At 34.5% G+C, this 19,825-nt stretch overlaps 1 protein-coding gene across 1 annotated transcript in view; it reads left to right on the top strand.

Annotated features, from left to right (window-relative positions):
* The window catches only part of LEO1 (LEO1 homolog, Paf1/RNA polymerase II complex component), a 69,478-nt gene that overhangs the window by 31,149 nt on the left and 18,504 nt on the right, over positions 1–19,825 (top strand). The window contains exons 5-8 of the mRNA XM_003755938.4: positions 1,201–1,346; positions 5,487–5,571; positions 9,686–9,780; positions 10,976–11,110. Of these exons, the coding sequence (XP_003755986.1) occupies positions 1,201–1,346; positions 5,487–5,571; positions 9,686–9,780; positions 10,976–11,110 (461 nt within the window). The remainder of the gene's footprint in view (positions 1–1,200; positions 1,347–5,486; positions 5,572–9,685; positions 9,781–10,975; positions 11,111–19,825) is intronic.

Below are 19,825 nucleotides of genomic sequence, written 5' to 3'. Positions count from 1 at the left end.
AGGAAAATCTGAGTTTAACTTTCACCTCAAGCACTTAGTAGCTGTATAGCAATGGGCAAGTCATTTAATTTCTGCCTGCCTCATTTTCCTCATGTGAAGTGGGGAGATACTAACATTTATTTCCCACTTTTGTTTTCAGGATCAAATAAGATCTTTTATAAAACATTTTGCAAATCTTACAATACTGTATAAATGTAAATGCCAGCTATTATGATTATTGTTGTTATTATCATTATTATTAACTTCCTTTGTATAGGAAAAACTTGCTGGTTATCTATATACACAAAAGCCTAGTGAACAATTCTTTTATTTCACTGGTAGTTTGATCAAGAATATTCTCTGGTTGGTTTTTTGGTTGGTTGGTTGTTTGATTTTAACAAATTGAATTGGGGCATTGTGAAATTTATCCTCATGCTATATTTTGCTTATAGACACTTTTCATTCTTGTATTTAAGGTATCCTTCATTTCAGTAGTATTAACTTGATATCTTTAAAAAAAAAATAAGAATGCAAGTGAGATGTATGTTAAAAACAAGGACATTTTGTTTACATGAAAAGAAACATTCAGAGAGGAGAAAGAGTATCACATTTCCAGAATGAAGCTCTTCTAGCATTTTAGAGCTATTTGTTAGCGCTGTATTGCTGTATGTAGATATGGTAAATTTAATAGGCTGCTTTGTAGCTCTGAAGAACTTGGAGTCAGACTGACCTCATATACTTGTTTGCAAACCTTGTGGTTTTGATAAGTCACATCACTTCTCTGAGACTTGGTTTCCTCTCAGTAAAATGTGGATAATACCATGCTTACCTTCCATGATTATTTTGAAGATCAAATGAGATAATGGTTATCAAATTTATTGAGAATTTAAAAGTCCTCACCTGAATGTTTGCTATCATTTCTTTAGTTCAAATGTGGACTCTCAGTTTGTATGTAATTTTAATTAAGGTTTGTTAAACTAATTATTTTTTGTTTTTTCAAGTTTGAGTATTTCATAAGTAAAATTTTAAAAAAATCTAATGTTTTTAAGTGTCTGACAAATGAGGCATCAAAAAATTAGTACTATCTGTGGATACTTTGTATTGCATCATCCCTAAAGGGTATTTTTATGTTTTCCTAATGTATACTTAAGAAAAGTAATGTTGGACTAGATGATCTTTCATATCCCTTTTAGTTCTTCAGTTCTGTAATTTATTTACTAGGATGAAAATGGGTTGCCTCAGGAGCAGCAGGAAGAAGAACCAATTCCGGAGACCAGAATAGAAGTGGAAATACCCAAAGTAAACACTGATTTAGGAAATGACTTGTATTTTGTCAAATTGCCCAACTTTCTCAGTGTGGAACCCAGGTAATGTCCCCACTTATAGATTTTCTAATAATGGAGCTGTACTTTTGAAATGCTGGGGGTTTTTTTATTCTCATTTTATATTTTGCAGGGGAATTTCTATTATATAGAAGCCAGTGATTAAATTGCTTTACTACATTTGTAAAAGTAATTTATAATTTTGAAGTCTTGACTATTTGTAAGAGATTTTAGGAATTCCAGTAACCTAGGCTCATATTCTAGATGTCATCTTCATTTCCTAACTCTGACCCCCCATATCCTGTCAATTCTGACTTTGTAATATCTCTCTCATATATACCCTTCTCTACTCTAATATTGCTACAACTATGGGGCATATTCTTGTTACCTCATACCTGAACCATTACTATAGCCTGCCGCAAGTCTTCCCTCACTCCATTCTACCCTCCACCTAGTTTTCAGATTGGTCTTCCTAAAGCATAGTGTCCCAGTTTTTCCACATCCCCTACAACATTCATCCATGTCTTTTCCTGTCTTCTTAGCCAATCTGAAAGGTGTGTATTGATTCCTCACAGTTGTCTTAATTTGCATTTCTCTGATCAGTAATGATTTAGAGCATTTTTACCACAATCATTTATCCAGTGACTCTTATCTTGTTGTTTGTTTAAATAAAGTACTCCATCTTCTGATATTTTTTGCTGCCTTCCCCCCATGCATCCATTCTACTCAATAAACTCAATAAATTCAGAGCTTTTTCTAACTTGCCTCTTTTCCCCTCATTCCTCTCCTCAAACTTCCCATGTTTCCTGTCTTACATTCTACGACATAATTTTTTTGTGTGTGATTCAGTATTTTATTTGTTTTTATGATAATAGCTTTTTCTTTTTCAAAATTCATGTAAAGATAGTTTTCAATATTCACCCATACAAAATCTTTGCATTCCAAATTTTTCTCCCTCCCTCCCCACCTCCTCTCTCACTTAGATAGCAGGTAATCCAATATGAGTTAAACATGTACAATTCTTCTTTTATATATATCTTTTTATTCTCAAAACACCTGCATAGATAATTTTCACATTCCCTCATGCAAAACATTGTGTTCCAAATTTTTTTCTTCTTACCTTCCCCCCATCCTTCCTTAGCAAGTAATCCAATATATGTCAAATGTATGCAATTCTTCTATACATATTTCCACAATTATAATGCTGCACAAGAAATATCAGATCAAAAAAGAAAACAAAATGCAAGCAACGAATACCACCAACAAAAAAGTAAAAATACTATGGTGATCCAACCTCAGTCCCTACAGTCTTCTCTCTGGGTACAGATGACTCTTTCCATCACAAGATCATTGGAACTGACATCAATCATCTCATTGTTGAAGAGAGTCACGTCCATCAGAATTGATCATTGTATAGTCTTGTTGTTGCCATGTACAATGATCTCCTGGTTCTGCTCATTTCACTCAGCATCAGTTCATGTAAGTCTCTCTAGGACTCTTTGAAATCATCCTGTTGGTCGTTTCTTACAGAACAACAATATTCCATAGCATTCATATACCACAACTTATTCAGCCATTCTCCAACTAACGGACATCCCCTCAGTTTCCAATTTCTAGCCACTACAAAAAGGGCTGTAACAAACACTTTTGTACATGTGGGTCTCTTTCCTTTCTTTAATATCTCTTTGGGATATAATCGCAGTAATATCACTGCTGGATCAAAGGGTATACACGGTTTGATAACTCTTTGAGCATAGTTCCGAATTGCTTTTCCTAATGGTTGGATCCATTCACAATTTTACCAACAATGTATCAGTGTCCCAGTTTTTCCACATCCCCTACAACATTTGTTGATGTCTTTTCCTGTCATCTTAGCCAATCTGAAAGGTGTGTATTGATATCTCATAGTTGTCTTAATTTGCATTTCTCTGATCAATAATGATTTAGAGCATTTTTACCACAGTCATTTATCCAGTGACTCTTATCTTGTTGTTTATTTGAAGTACTCCATCTTCTGACCACATTTTTTGCTGTTTTCCCCCCATGCTCCTTTCCCACTTCTACTTCCTGGTTTTCCTCACTTCTTTCAAGTCCTACCTTCTACAAGAAGCCTTTTTCAGTCCCTCTTAATTCTGATGTCTTCCCTCTGTTGATAATTTCTAGTTTGTCCTTTACAGAGCTTGCTTGTGTTTGCATGTTGTCGCCTCATTAGCCCCACAGTGCCTGGCACATAGTAGCTCCTCGTTAAATGTTTGTTTACTGACTTTTAAAAGCTCATTATCCTTTGTATTTGAAGATATATGATATGATTTAATTACTGAGTTCTTTTTTAGAATTTTTCCCCAGTTGTTTTTAGCAATTTATTCACAACCTCTTCATGCTTCCCCTTTTGACCAGCCTACTTTAACCCTGTTGTAACCATCTGAACCAATCAGCTGGGCAGAAGGGGATTGGGAAAGGGGTGAGTAGCAGGATGGGACAAAGACAAAAAGGAAATCTTTTTCAAAGTTTTTCAGAGAAACTGTGGCAAGGTTATCTTTTTGACAAGGAGTAGTACTTTAAATTGGGTTTTCAGTTTTAATTTCAATCTTTCCTCTTAGTAAAGAATGTAACTCAAAGGAAAATTATTTCAGGAATCATCCTGAAATAGTTTAGACTGAATGATGAAATTGTAAAAGGAAGAGCAAATGAGTTCATTTTTCCATTTAAACTTGAATGAAAGTGATCTCATTCAAAACAAGGTAGGAAGTGAGATAAGAGTATATGTGTGAGTTCCCTTTTAAAGTTTTACTTTCAGAACAAACCTTTTAGAGTAGGAGCCGTATGTTTATGTATTATATATAATTAAATACATAAAAAGACCTTACCATATTGTTATAATTAGAATATGACGTTCTTCTAAAACTTTATTTAGAAAATTTTATTATGAAACTATATCATTTATTAGATAAGAATGAAGTAGAGTTACATTTACTATTTACTAGTTTGTATATTTGCAATTTCTTTTGTTGCAAGTATGATTTTTCACATGTTATTTGAGCTATTCCAGGTAGTTTCCCTCAAATCCCCAAATGAGTTTTGTAATCTCTTCTTATTGTCAGGAATGCTGACTGATGGACTAGTATATATCCTTTGCCATGTTCCATTGAAGTTTCCTTTCTCTTTTAGCTAAGAGCTAAGAGAAACAAGAGTGGGGCTATATAGTTGGGGGAAGTATCTTATCAGTGATGATTACATAAAAGTTGTTTTGAGTTGTCCATTTCTTTTGTCAGATAAATAAGAAGTGACTGTTGAGAAGACTTCTTTAGCAGTAGCTCAGAATTCATTTAATTTTATCTTTTAATATGGTTAAATGGTGATTAAATTATAGTTCTAAAACTAAAGTATTTCTCAGCTTTTTATATTGGAGGCTCTAGTTCATGGGAGTATCAAGGTATCCCTGTTTTTGTCTTGAAAAGTTTCTTTTAGTTTGAAAATACCAAATGTTCCAGCTGTTCATGACTTTATTCTATAATATGTCAGTCTCCTCAATGCAATCCATAGAACTAAGAAAAAGATGTATTATACTAATATTCCATTTTATCAGAACAAAATAAAGGAAAATTGCATCTTACTCAGACTTTTGACTTGTAGCTAGAATGTAGACTGATTAGTTCTTCCATATGTGTATCTTGAATAAGGAACCAGGATTGGAGGAGGAGGAGCTGGATTACTTTTTAAAAATTACATAGTGCTTTCAGTGATCTCAGACTTCATTTTACCACAAAAGCTACATGAGTAATAATTTCTTTAATACTCCTCTACCTTTGATGATGCTGTTTAGTTACAAATTTAGAATAACTTAATTCCAGAAGAATTAAACTTGTAAATAACTCAAAAGTTAGATGGAAAGAAGTTTGGTGGACATGTCCAAATTTTAGCAATCCATATATAAGAACTGGCATACACAGAAATGTGTAAGCAGAAAAAGTGTACTTAGTTTAATAAGATCCTGTGGTTGGATAACTTGGATAGTCCATTAATATTAAGAACAAACAAGAGGAAGATTTAGATTATTGTATACCAGAATCTGAAGAGATGAAAAAGTATAGAAAGCCTATCATTTTACTAAAGAATTCTTCTGTAATACTGATCACATACCAAATGACTAAAATTGAATTGAATTGTATTTTTGTGCATTTGCAGGCCTTTTGATCCTCAGTATTATGAGGATGAATTTGAAGATGAAGAGATGCTTGATGAAGAAGGCAGAACCAGGTTAAAACTTAAGGTATCACCATATAATCCCCTTTTATAGTTTTTTAATCCCTTTCATTAAATAGGACATGAATAAGTGGAGGTTTTCTTTTTAAATTGAGCTTCTGTTTCATCTTCTACGAATAGTCAAATAAGAATAGAATCAATAATTGTTTGTCTTTTTCAAAATGTTTCTTTTGATAGAAAAGTATCATTTTTTTGCTGTAATAATTTCTTTACTTCTCTTGTAGATTAATTGATAGACCTTTCCCTTCAGTACCTATTCCAAGGAAATGTATGCTAGCTCTCTACCTAAAATAGGTAAATTTTGGGTTGTCGTACAGCATCTAGTACACTTTTACACATTATAGATACTCAGTGTTTGCAACTAGATTGAATTTGATTCTTTGGATAATACATAGTTATGCTAAAAAGATATATTTGCTTTCAGTACACAGTACTTTGGTAGTTACCATGTTTATATATCATATAGGGTATCCCCTAGTCTTTTTAAGTATAGAGCTCCATAAGCTTAAGATTAAGTTTAAACTATAGAGCTTAAAACCGTACTAAGACTTGAGACATCCTGTATAGGTTGTGTAATCTTTAAGTGTTGCTGGTATGGCATTAAGTAGCAGGAGACATGTAAGCTAATGATAGGTTAGCAGTTTAGACCTCAGATATTTGAAACTGTACCACTGAATCTTTAATGTTTCCTATATATACACTCACTCAGCATTTTTGGAAATTACCTTCAGCTGATTTGGAATATGAACCTATAACAGTTTTACACTTGACTTTCAGTTTAAAGTCTGAAGTGCAATCAGTGGAAAGAGGACTGAATATAGTCAAGAGGACCTGAGTTTGAATCCTAGCTTTGTTATTTACTAGTTGAGATGTTAAATAAATTATTTCATCTCTCTTGGACCTCAGTTTCCTTAATTGTAAAATAAAGGAGTTATACTAAATTGTCTTTAAGGTTCCTTTTTCTACTATGTGCAGGGTCTTGGGATTATAATGTAACAATAGAGCAAATATATATGTAAATATATATATGATATAAATATAATAAATAATGAATAAATATAAGTAAATAAAAATAAGAAGTGAGGTGTAATATCTGGGCTAGCTTTCTGGAGATCATCCGCATGAGCCTTGGTCTCAGCAGAATAGTCACCATGAGTATGGTCAGGAATAGAGTCTAAAGTCTTTATTATTTTCCTTCACAGTGTGTTCACTCTGACTGACTGACTGACTGACTGTCCCCAGTTCTCTCAGCCCTTAAACACCCTATTACAATTACATCATTACAGCATACTGAGTATGTGCCAACTAGAGTGATTATATCATTATATCAAACTAGATATATGTGAAGTAGAAAAGCATTATCCCATCAATTCCACTGAGTTAACATCTTATTGTAAGTACTCTTCTTTCAAGCCGGAACTCCAGAGTTCCGGCCCTCTACAGTGAGGAAGCATTAACAAGTGAGATCAGGGCTCTTCACAGAGGAGAGGTAGCTGCTGAGCTGAGCCTGGAAGTTAGAGAAAGGTTGTGAGAGGTAGAGAATGACATAAGAGAAGTAATCCCTGCTATCAAGACATTCCATTCTATCAAGGAAGACAACATGGACCTAAATATGTAGACACATTGTACAAATAGAAAATAACTGCAAGGTAGTTTAGGAAGGGAAAACACTGACTCCTCCTTGGGGAGGATTAGGAAAAGTTTCACACTTGACCTGAGTCTTGAAGGAAGTGAGGGAGTGTCTAAGGTAGAACTGTGGAGACTGGACATTCTGACATGGGAGGCTCAGAAAGCACTATATGTGTGAAACAGCAAGAAGACTAGTTTGAATAATGATTATAGTGTATGGAAAGGGAATTCACGTATATTAAGGCTGGAAAGAGGGGGCCAGGCTGGGAACACTTTAAAAACCAAATAAAGGAATTAGTATTTTACCTCAGAGGTAATAATAGGAAACTGCTGGAGTTTATTGAGCAGAAGACTGACATATTTTAGGAAAATCATTTTGGCAACTATTTGAAGGGTAAATTGGCAATTCCATTTAGTTTGCTTTGGGGACAGATTGCAAAAATACATAGTTGTGTTCCAGGGAATAATTTGTAGTCCAGTTTGACTGTATTGTAGAGTATGTGAAAGGGAAACGTGTATTAAACTCAGAAAGGCTGGGTGAAGCCATGTGATTAAAAGTCAATAAAGCTTAGCTGATGCACTGAATCTTTTTTAAGTGGATTTAATACTCAAAAATTATAAGGATTTTGTTAGAAAGGGCCTCAAAGCTCAAGGATAACATAATAATGAGTTCTCTGTGAATTATTATTATTGTTATTATTATGATTTATAAGATCATATAGTAACTTATTTTTCAGATTAAAAAAAAATGGAAATCGAAAAGGAATAAGTGATTTTTACCCAAGACTTAACAATTATGAGCTGACGTTGTTTAAATTCTTTCTTAACTTTTGACACCTAGTGTTTTGTTTTTTCCTTGAGAATATATATGTTCCTGTTAGCCCTGAATGTTTTTATATCTGGCTAGAATGTTAATTTTCTGATTTATATAATATTAATGATTTTGTTCATGTGTTGATTCTCTTTATTCTTCTCTCCTTTTTTCACCAATTCTTCACATTTTTCATAGCCACTCCCCCTTTTTTTAAATTGTCTTCAATCTGCTCTAATAGGTTTATAGTAAGTTTGCCTTGTCTCATCACTTTTACTATTTCCTTTTTCTACTTTTCATATTTCTTAGTTCTTTGGTTTTAGCTTTTTTGACATAGAACCTTAGAAACATTTATTTTTAAATTTGAAGAAATTTTCCCTCCATTTTTTTCATCCCAAACCTTAGTACCTTCTTTAATCTTGAGCATCTTTGTGTAACTCAGAATTTTTAGAACTTTAGAATATCATTATGTCATGAAAAAGAAGATACTTTGCTATTTTTTTCTGTGATATTAAAAAATAGATCAGTCAAATTTAAGTTTACATAAGAACTCAGATACTATCTGTGGTAATAGTTTCCTGGTGAATGAATAAGGAACAATGTGTACATGTCTTGAATTGAACATTTAATAGGAACAGCTTCCGCAGTAATTTTATACTTGGTGGCATGTATGCATACATATTTAAAAGGGGAAATCTTTGTCTTCAAGTGAAAGCACATGCAGATCTGGTACCCTTAATGAAGAAAGAATTCAGCACATTTTGCTACTAGTGATTGAGTTGCATATTTTTTGAATGTGTAAGGCAGCAACTAATTCATTTTGTAATTCCAGAGTAGAGTGTTTTGCACATAGTGGGCACTAAGTAATATATCAATTTTTTTTTTATTTGAACTATCTTATGTATATATTCCAAGTTTTTTGTATGGGGAAGCAAGACAAGATTAATGACCAGTATTTTGAAAAAAATGTTTTTGATTGTCTGGCTGCAGTGATTTTTGAGGGGAGGAGAAAAGAAGGGAGGAGAGTATCTATGAGAAAAGCTGGTAGGATGTGAATTGTTAAAACAAGTTAAATATAAGAGTTCCAGAGAGGCTGCTGTGTTATATCTGCATGGTGGTAGGCACACCTGTTTCACACATAGCAATCTTTATACTGGATATTGGAAACTTTTAGGTTATTGTTTATTAGTGATCATTTTTAAATTGATCACAGCATTAGAGAAACTGGGTTTGCCTCCTCTGCCAGACTGCAGATGGAGAAGTTATTTGCTACCTGCTAGTTAACAAATTCAATGAGAATTTGCTATTTTCTGTTAGTATGATTTATATATCTATTAAGTAACACATTTATATATTTATTTAAGGTTTACAGAAAGCTTTCCTTCACAGTAAATCTCTGCAGTAAAAATCTTGCTTAGTATTATCTTTTGGGGGGGGCATGTAAGGCAAAGAGGAACTAAATGCCTTACTCAGATTACTTAGCTATAATTAGTATGTGGCAGAAGTGTGTCTCCTGAAACAAAGACCTATATGGTCTTCACATTTGACCACATAGTCTTCCAATCTTGCTTTGTGATTATGCTTTTCTTTGGTAGGTGGTGGGACAAGGCAAAGAAATAAAATAATTTTAAACAATTTTACTTTCTAATAATTTTATATATACATATATATATATTAACAGGTTGAGAATACTATACGATGGCGAATGAGGAGGGATGAAGAAGGAAATGATATTCGTGAAAGTAATGCTCGAATTGTCAAGTGGTCAGATGGAAGGTTAGTATTGTAATTATAAAATGAAAGAAAAAGTTTGAAATATGCAGGATGGGATTGAGAGAACTGAAATAGTAAATGGATTAGAACCTTTGAATGGGGTCTCTAACTAAATGTAACCAAGAAATTGCTCATCACTTGGGTTGCAGTTTTTCACAGGACATTGTAAAAATAAATGGAGAGGAGGATAAATTTATGATACATTTCTAATAAAGATGGCAATAAAATGTCATTTTTCTTATTGGCTACAGCAGATAAGAATAGAGAATGAAGAAAGTTAATCACCTACTGTGATATAACACTAATTGAAGCTTTTTATTTTTGGAAACTATTGGTATTGATTTATTAACAGTCTTAGAAAAATTTCAGATCAATTGTAATTGAAAGTATAGATTTTATTTTAAAAGCTTTGTACATTTTACTGTCTATTTTTTATACCATCTTATTTCCATTTCTGTTTTTGTTCTCTTTTGACTTAGTTGTTGATAGTGGTAGCATTATTTCTTTTTTTTTTATTTAATAGCCTTTTATTTACAGGATATATACATGGGTAACTTTACAGCATTAACAATTGCCAAACCTCTTGTTCCAATTTTTCACCTCTTACCCCCCCACCCCCTCCCCTAAATGGCAGGATGACCAGTAGATGTTAAATATATTAAAATATAACTTAGATACACAATAAGTATACATGACCAAAACATTATTTTGCTGTACAAAAAGAATCAGACTCTGAATTATTGTACAATTAGCTTGTGAAGGAAATCAAAAATGCAGGTGTGCATAAATATAGGGATTGGGAATTCAATGTAATGGTTTTTAGTCATCTCCCAGAGTTCTTTTTCTGGGTATAGCTAGTTCAGTTCATTACTGCTCCATTAGAAATGATTTGGTTGATCTCGTGGTAGCATTATTTCTTTAAAAGATTCTTATGACTGCCTGTTGTCTTTTACATCATATTCACTTTTGAATATATCTCCAGAAAGCAGTTCAGTAAAACCAAGCAAGTACATCACCTGACAGAATATTGAGTGCTCCATGTACTTAGTAATTTCCTACCTGTAAAGTGAAGAAAGTTTAATTTTCTCTAGCATCAGTTACTTTTATGTTTTAAATGAACAATGAGGCAGGGAAGAAAGCTTTAAGCCATTAAATATTCACATTACTAAGGTGCTATCTTTTCTTTTTCTTCTTAAAGTATGTCACTTCATCTAGGCAATGAAGTTTTTGATGTCTACAAAGCACCATTACAAGGGGATCATAATCATCTGTTTATAAGACAAGGCACGGGTCTTCAGGGACAAGCTGTTTTCAAGACCAAACTAACCTTCAGGTAAATATTAATTAATTACCAGTGATCTCTGAGGTGTCAGATTAGGTGATCTTTTTTCAGTCTTACTTCTTGACCAATATAGCTGCTGCATATGACATTGTTGATCACTTTTTCCTAGTTGCTCTTTCCCTTCTGAGATGTCATAACACTATTTTCTCCTACCTGCTTGACCAGTCTCTCTCTCTCTAGCTTATTATCCAAATTACTCCCCGCAACTGTGTGTGTTTCCCAGTGTTTTCCCAGGCTCTTTTTATTTCTATATTCTTGGTAACTTTTCAGCTCCCAGGAGATTAACTCTCTTTTTATGTAGATGATTCACAGATGCTTATGTCTAGTCCTGTTCTCTCTTCTGCGTTTCAGTACTTCATCATTAATTGTCTGTTGAACATTTCAGACTTGAATGTCCCAGAGATATCTAAAATTCAAACTGAGCTCATTAACCTCTCCCCCTCAACACGCTTTTCTTCCAGGCTTCCCTATTTTTGATGAAGCCATCTTCCTCTGGGAAGGAAGAATGTTGCCTGACTCATTGAATATCCAGATTACTAATAGACTAACCTGTGTAACGTTGGGAGTTTCCTTCACTTTTCATTCCCCCTCACTCTCCCTATCCCAAGTCAATTTCTGTCTCTCTAACATCTATCTCTGTTACCTCATTCCTCCCTGTTCACATAGATACCACCTTAGCTCAGTAACATTTTGCCTTGATTATCTCTGTACATTCCTAATTGGTCTCCTGCCTCAAAGTTCTTCCCATCCCAACCATTGTGTATGGCTGCCAAAGTGATTTTGCTTCCATGTGACTATGTGACCCCTTCTATTCAGTTAATTACAATGGCTCCATATTGCCTCCAGCAACAAATATCAATGCCTCTGATTAGTTTTAAATCCCTTCAAAACTTGGCCCTAAAATATCTTTCCAATCTTATTGGATTTTACTCTCCCTTCCACAATGTGTGAACACACCATCCTGACTCTTTTACTGTGTACTTTGTACTGGCCATCCCCCAGACCAAGAATGTACTCCCTCCATATCTCTGCTTTTTAGAACTCTTCTTTTCCTTCAAAAGGCAGTTCAAGGACTGTTTTCTATATAGTAGTCCTCCAACTGCTACTGTTTTTCCTTTCCAACTAACTTTTATTTAATTATGTTATACTAAGTTCTCTTCAGATTTATTCTGTATATATTTATGTATTCATGTGTGTATATACTTAGGCCTATGTAGTATGTCTATATTTTTTTTGTCTATATATACTTATATGTTTTGTCTGTATATACTTATGTATGTATGCTTCCTCACTTCCCATATTCCCCATTTAAACAAAGAGATAATTTTACTTATTATAATCTCCAGTACCTAGCATGGTATCTAGAATATAGCAGGCACTTAGACATATTGATTGATTTGATTATATTTAACCAAACTTTGCCTCCCTTTCATCCATTGTTCATCCATTTTTTTTCCTCAATTATATATAATTTTTTTAACATTCTTTTTTTAAAAAAATTTTTAATAGCTTTTTATTTACAAGTTATATGCATGGGTAATTTTACAGCACTGACAGTTGCCAACTTTTTGTTCCAATTTTTCCCCTCCTTCCCTCCACCCCCTCCCCTAAATGGCAGGATGACCAATACATTAACATTATTTTTTAAAAAAAAAATTTGAGTTTCATATTCTTTCCCTTCTTGCCTTTTCTCCTCACTTCTTGAGAAGGTAAACAATTTGATATAGATTGTACTTGTGCAGTCATGCAAAAACATTTTCATATTAGCTATGTGGTGAAAGAACACAGACCAAAAAAAACCAAGAATAATAAAACATTTAAGAAATGTTTCAATTTGTATTCAGATTCCATTAGTTCTTTTTCTGTAGATGGATGGCATTTTTCATCATTAAGTCCTTGCAAATTGTCTTAGATGAATCATGTGTTGCTGAGAATAGCTAAGTGATTTATAACTGATCATCATATAATATTACTATTACAATGTACAGTATTCTGTTCCTGCTCATTTTACTTGGCATCAGTTCACTTCCCAGGTTTCTGAAAAAGCATGCTACTCATAATTTCTTATAGTACAATAATGTTCCATCACAATTGTATGCCACAGTTTATGCAGGAATTCACTAATTCCACTAATTGACCATCATATATTTAGCTTTTTTACTTTGGGTGTGCCACAAGGCTCTGTTATGAGCTTTTTTCTCTTTCTGTGTTTTCTCTCCCTTGTTGACCTTATTAGCTCTCATAGCTTGAATTATTATCTCTATGAAGATGACTCACAAATCTAGATATTCAGCTGTAATCACCAATTAGTGCTCTAGAAGATTTTTCTTCTGCAGAACTCCTCATTTTTCTCAGGCCTGAAAACAGTGTCTTACCCTGTTGACTTTGCCTTTCCAAAATTTGATTTGAGGAATTACTTTTAAACTTGTTTGGAGGGGAATGTTGAGTTCAGCTGGATTGCTGTCTCTTAGCTACCATCTTGGCTCTACCCTTGGGGCATTCTGTAATAATACATACTCCTTGATATAATCCCACAGGTTTTTTAAGTCAGTGTTGTATTCCTCTTTACATCTTCTCTTTTTTCAAACTAAACATCATCATTTTCTTCAGTTGTCTTCAGTTTGACATTTTCTATACCTCCCCCTCAGCTAAGAACAGAATCCTCTAGTTACGTTATAGAAAGTATGGAACATAATAGAATATTACTTCTCTTATTTTGTATACTTATACCCCTGAAGTTGAGTTGGCAGTCAGTCCAAAGCATCTAGGTTTTTTTACATATCAGTGATCTAGTGCCATTTCTTAATCTTTATATCCTCCTTACCTTTCTGCAACATTTGACACTATTGATCATCCTCTTCTGTTGGGTGTTTCCTTTCTGAGATTTCATGATTCTCTTTTCTTGATTCTCCCCCTATCTATTTGACTACTTCTTTTTTTTCCCTTTGCCAGATCGTCATAGACATTTAGCTTCTTTACTTTGGGTGTGCCACAAGGCTCTATCCTGAGCTTTTTTCTTTCTGTATTTTCTCTCCCTTGTTGACTGTATTGACTCTCATAACTTGAATTATCATCTCTCTGAAAATGACTCACAGATCTAGATATTCAGCTGTAGTGTCTCCACCCGAGTTCTAGTATATCACCAATCACCATATTATTGGATGTTGTCCTGTAGTCATCTCAAACAAAATGTCTCCAAAACCATTCTCGCCCCTTTCCCATATTTTGCTCTGTGTACCACCATTCTTGCAGTCAGCTGGGTTTGTAACTCAAAAGTTTTCTTTGTCTTTTTCCTTCAAAATAATCTCCTGTGGTCTGGATTCTTCCCTACTTTTAATTGCTCATTCCAATCTGTTTTTCATAAAGCTGCAACAGTGATGTTCTTAAAGCATGGGTCTGACCTTGTCACTCTCCTGCTTAATAGGATCAAAAATAGATTCTCTGAAATAAAAGACTTCAGAATTTGTCCCAGCCTACTTTTGAGGTACTTTCAAATCTAGCCAACCTCTTATTATTCCTCCTACCCAATACACATTTCCATCTCTGTGCTTTTGCACAATTTATTCTTCATGCCTAGAGTACACATCTTTCTTACTTCTAGTTTTTAGATTTGTTAGCTTCCTTCAGAACTCAATTCAAGTGTCACTTTGTAAAAAAGACTGTGATCATTCCGAGGTTATTTATCTTTTATGCAATTTGCATATATGTACATGTTGTCTCTCTTGATAGAATATAATCTTCTTGAGGGTTTTCTCAATACCTAGCATTGTTCCTAGAGAAATATGGAGGATAAGTAGTGGCTTTTCTCTTTTTACTTCAACAACTCAAATCAAGAAAGCTTTAATATGTGCCTATTCAGTATAAAACACTGTTTAGATGCTTGGACATAAATGGCTTTGCACTCAAAGAATCAACATTTTAATTTGGGAATATGTCTGTTGTATAAGTATAAAGCAAGATGATGTAAAATATCATGAGGGCAAAGGAGAGCTCCAGGTAAATGTTTTAAGAAAATTTGAGGGTACATAGGATAAATGTAGGAGAGAATCTAGGGAGAGAATGTGGAGGGGCCTGAAGACAAGATTATAGAACATAAACCACGTGGCAAGAAGAGGAAAGTAACCTAGTGAAAGTTTCTTAAGAAGAAACTGCCATTAAAAAAGGAGAATGAAGGGAGCTAAGTGGCACAGAAATCAAAAGAAAAAGGATATCAAAGGGATAATTAAGAGTGTTCAAAAATTACCAAGATGCTAAGGAATATAAGGAATAAGAAAAGATCTTTGGCTTTGGCAATTAAAATATAAGTATATCAAATTGTTTACCTTCTCAAGGAAGGAAGAAGGAGCAGGAGGAAAAGGGAGAATTTGGAACTCAAAATTTCAAAAAAATGATTACTAAATTTTTTTAATGTAATTGAAAAATACTTAAATAAAAATACATTTTTAAAAATGTTATCAATTATCTTGGACAGAGCAGTTTCTTCTTCTTTTTTTTTTTTTTAGTGCAACTTTTATTTATTTATTTATTAATAACTTTTTATTGCCAGAACCCATGCCAGGGTAATTATTTACAACATTATCCCTTGCCCTCACTTCTGTTCCGATTTTTCCCCTCCCTCTCTCCACCCCCTCCCCTAGATGGCAAGCAGTCCTATACATGTTAAAGAGGTTATAGTATATCTTAGATACAATATATGTGTGCAGAACTGACCAGTTCTCTTGTTACTCAGGGAGAATTGGATTTAGAAGGTAGAAATAACCTGGGAGGAAAAACAAAAATGCAAGCAGTTTACATTCATTTCCCTGTGTTCTTTCTTTGGGTGTTGCTGCTTCTATCCATCCTTGATCAATTGAAACTGAGTTAGATCTTCTCTTTGTCAAAGAAATCCACTTCCATCAGAATACATCCTCATACAGTATCGTTGTTGAGGTATATAATGATCTCCTGGTTCAGACAGAGCAGTTTCAATTGAGTGTGATTTGAAACCATATTAGAAGAAGCTGATAATTCAATGGTGAAGTAGGTAGTATAGATTACTCTTGCAAGAGATTATAGGACAATAATTGGGATATAGGACAACAACTGGGATTGTTAGAACTGTTTTTATAGAATAAAGAAAAATCTCATCCAGGAACCAGATCTAATGATAAATTGAAGATAAGGGAGGAAAAAACCTTTTTGAGCTTTCTTCTGAAGTAATGGAAAGAATAAGTTCAAGAACATTTAATAGGGGGTAAGCCTCTAAAATCAGAACAAAAACTCATAAAGTAAGTGAGGATGGGGAAATATTGAGATGTAGAAGATGAAAAGTGAGGAAACTCACTATAGATGGCCTGGATCCTTAAAATAGAAAGCAACACCATATTCTGAGAAAGGGACATTGCTTTTTTGATATGTTCTCGAGAAAAGTTTTGAATAGCCAGTCAGTGAATACATAGTCAACTATAGATGAATAAAATGATTATCTAGATTTATTATTGATTATCTAGGAACCAGTTATTTTAGAAAGTCTGAATATATAGTAGACGCTGCATGGTTTCATTTCCAGCAGTGCTTAGGAGCAGAAGGGACATTTGGTAAAACATTTGGTTTTTAACATAATGGGAATAGTAGCTGGCTGGTATTTGGTCATAGAAACAAGAATATTAAATCATACTTTTGAATATGTATATCTTTTCCTGCCCCAGTATACTTGGCTTCTTCTCTTCAATTACTGTGCATTTTAAGACCACCTATTTGTGGTTTCTGCTCATGAAACCCAAAGAATTTGGACCACAGGGCACAAGATCATGTTGTATATTCTCGAGTAGACTTGGTTCATGAATACATATTCAGGGAATTAGCGTTGCCATGCACATATATCCTCTCTTTGGATTGCAGATCTTTTTCTACATATTTCTTGTCATTTGTCTGTTCCTGATCAGATAGAAGTAGTACATTTTCCAAAAATATGTGCATTGTGTGTAAATTGTATCCATTGACTGACTAAAACAAGAGTTCATGATGATTTGTGAATCAGCCAAATGTTTTCTTTCAATACAATTTCGTAAACCTGAAATATTTTTGGAATACAATTAGCTTTTTATGATCTACTGTTTTCAGTTCTGTTTCTCCAAATGGGAACCAGTAACTGTACCAAACTGATACAGACTTAGACATTGTTTATACATACATACATATAGTTTTTGCTTTATGTAAATTTTCATTATGCAATTTCGAATTTATAGAAAGAATTCTGGGGAAAAAACACTTTCCCCCAAAAAGTTAACTTTTCTTTGCTGTCCTGAGCTACCTGACCCTGCTCCTTTCTCCCTGCTTTATGGTCCTTGATCTCCCTCAACCAAAAAAAAAAAATGTTCCAGTAAAGAGAGCATTGGGGCTTGACTAGATCTTCGGCAGACTGAAGAGACCTCACGCTGTCCTGTCACTCTCCTGCATGTCCAGCTCTGGTGTATCTGCCTTCTGTCCATCCTCTTAGCCTCTGCACGCCTCTGGTTTTGTCTTTATCTGTCTGCAGCCCCTCAGAGCCTGCCCCCCCCCCCCCACACACACACACACCAAATGGCTGGCCCCGGCCTCGGTCCCTCCCATTGCCCTTGCTTCTCCATCCCCAGTCCCCACCTGGCCTCAAATCGGGTGCCTGCTGCCAGTTTCGCCCCCTTGGCCTCGTCATGCATGGAAGGGTCCCTTTCCCCAGGAGTGTGTAGCTGTCTGTACTCTGAAGTCGTATATCCATCCATGGGAAACGTTTGTGTCTGTGTCATGTTTAGAATGAAGTTGATAGTGTTGGAGCATTTCCCAAGGTAGCAGTGTCCATGCGTCGGCTGTGAGTGTCCCTGACAGCGTGGCAGCCCTTGCTCCCTGCTGCAGACGCCTGATGGGGCCAGCCATTGCTTTCTTGGGGACAGAAGAGCAGCAAGGGAGAAAGCTTTCTCAAAGGCTGCTAGAGCTTTGCAGCAATAGAATCCACTCCCTGCCTTCTTCCTTGACATATACTTGTATATATGACATATACTTGTATATAATACCCAAGAATGCCTGTAAAATGACACTTGCTTAGCTAGCAGGCATATGTGTGTGTGTATGGTACCACCAAAAAATGAGCCATTCAAATTAGCATATGTCTATCTGTAGCAGTGTATTCAGTGAGCTTTTACAAAATGTACCACTGAATAAATAAGCATCCTTTCTGAAGCATAGTCCTTATTGTGGCAGATGGCCCATGGTAAGCATACTGCTGTCCCAGTTACATTGTTATGTAATCAATAATTCTGTTCTTAAATGCTTTCTTTGGTTTCTGTCCATGTAGCTTTTGATATTTACTGAAATAATTTGATTTTTATTTACATTTTAATCAGTGAAGAGAGAGCTATGCTAAAGCTGAACTTGTTACAATTTTTTTCCTTTATCTCCAATCACCCTGCTGCATTTTTCTCACCTGAACAAAATATGCTTCATGCTTCAATTCAAACCATATGTAGAAATCCTTAATGAGAGAAAAGAAAAGAGGGAAGAGAGGATATGTAGTATAATAAAAGTATGCTTCTTCAACTTTGGCTTCAAAAAAATCATCTTTTTGTTCTTTAGATGCAGAGAATTGCCTATTTAATTTTCTGGTCTAGGAATGTGACTTCTAGCAGTGCATTGATTTTGGGGGGTAGGAGTGCAGGGAGGTAATTGGTTAAGTGACTTGCCCTGGGTCACACAGCTAGTACATATCTGGGAATAGATTTAAACTCAGGGCTGGTGTTCTATACACTGTACCATCTAGTGACCCTTGTGGTGCATTGATCTTTAACAATATTCTATTATAGCAAAATAATTTAGAAAAATTTTGGCCTTTATTATAATGAGATTTTTATCTATACGTATATTTGAATGATAACCAGACAACATTTTTTGAGCCTGTTACCTGACAGATATAATTCCTCTACCATCCTCATGGGCTTGTAATGAGAATCAAATGACACATTTACAAAAACACTTAGGTCAGATTGTGGCTAGTAGTGATCACTGTATAAATGTTTATTCTCTACCATGTCTTAAGCATTAGGATAGAAGGAATATTGTTGGGAGAAAGAACATGGGAGAAAGAAAAAAAAAAAGACAAACATGTACAGCAGTATTGCAGATTGTAGAAGAAAGATTTTTATACCTAAAGTTTTTTGAATGTGGTAGTAGTTTTCATTAGCCATGATATTTCTTTGGGGGGTTCAATAAAGAATGATAGGTTCTTGTTCCCTGCTCCTGCAAATAAGAAATTATTGAATATTGAATCCTAAAGATCATCCTGTTCATTTGAGAAACAGTGTAGTCTCTTTCTGGATAGAGAGTGTCATCCACCAAATTGAGAAGGTCCTGGTTCAAGGCCTACTTCTGATACATGATTGGATGGGATCCTTAATCTCTCAGTGCTCTAAGCCAGTGATGCCAAATTCAATTGAAGTTTTAAATCCATCCCTAATTCTTATTCATTATTTTATTTTCCCCCAGTTAATGTGTAAAAAAATTTTAATATTTGTTTTTAAAACACCTGAGTTTCAAATTCCCTCCCTTCCTCTTCCCACTTCCACCTCCCTTATTGGGAAAGTACATGTGAAATTATGCAAAATATTTCCATAAAAGTCATGTTGTGAAAGAAAGAATATTCCCCCCCCCCCAAAAAAAAAACAACCCAAAAATAAAGTTTTAAAAAGTATGCTTCAA

Source organism: Sarcophilus harrisii, chromosome 2 (assembly GCF_902635505.1).
Source record: "Sarcophilus harrisii chromosome 2, mSarHar1.11, whole genome shotgun sequence".
Classification (NCBI taxonomy): domain Eukaryota; kingdom Metazoa; phylum Chordata; class Mammalia; order Dasyuromorphia; family Dasyuridae; genus Sarcophilus; species Sarcophilus harrisii.
Note: the sequence above shows the minus strand (reverse complement) of the source record. Positions and strands in the feature narration are given on the sequence as shown.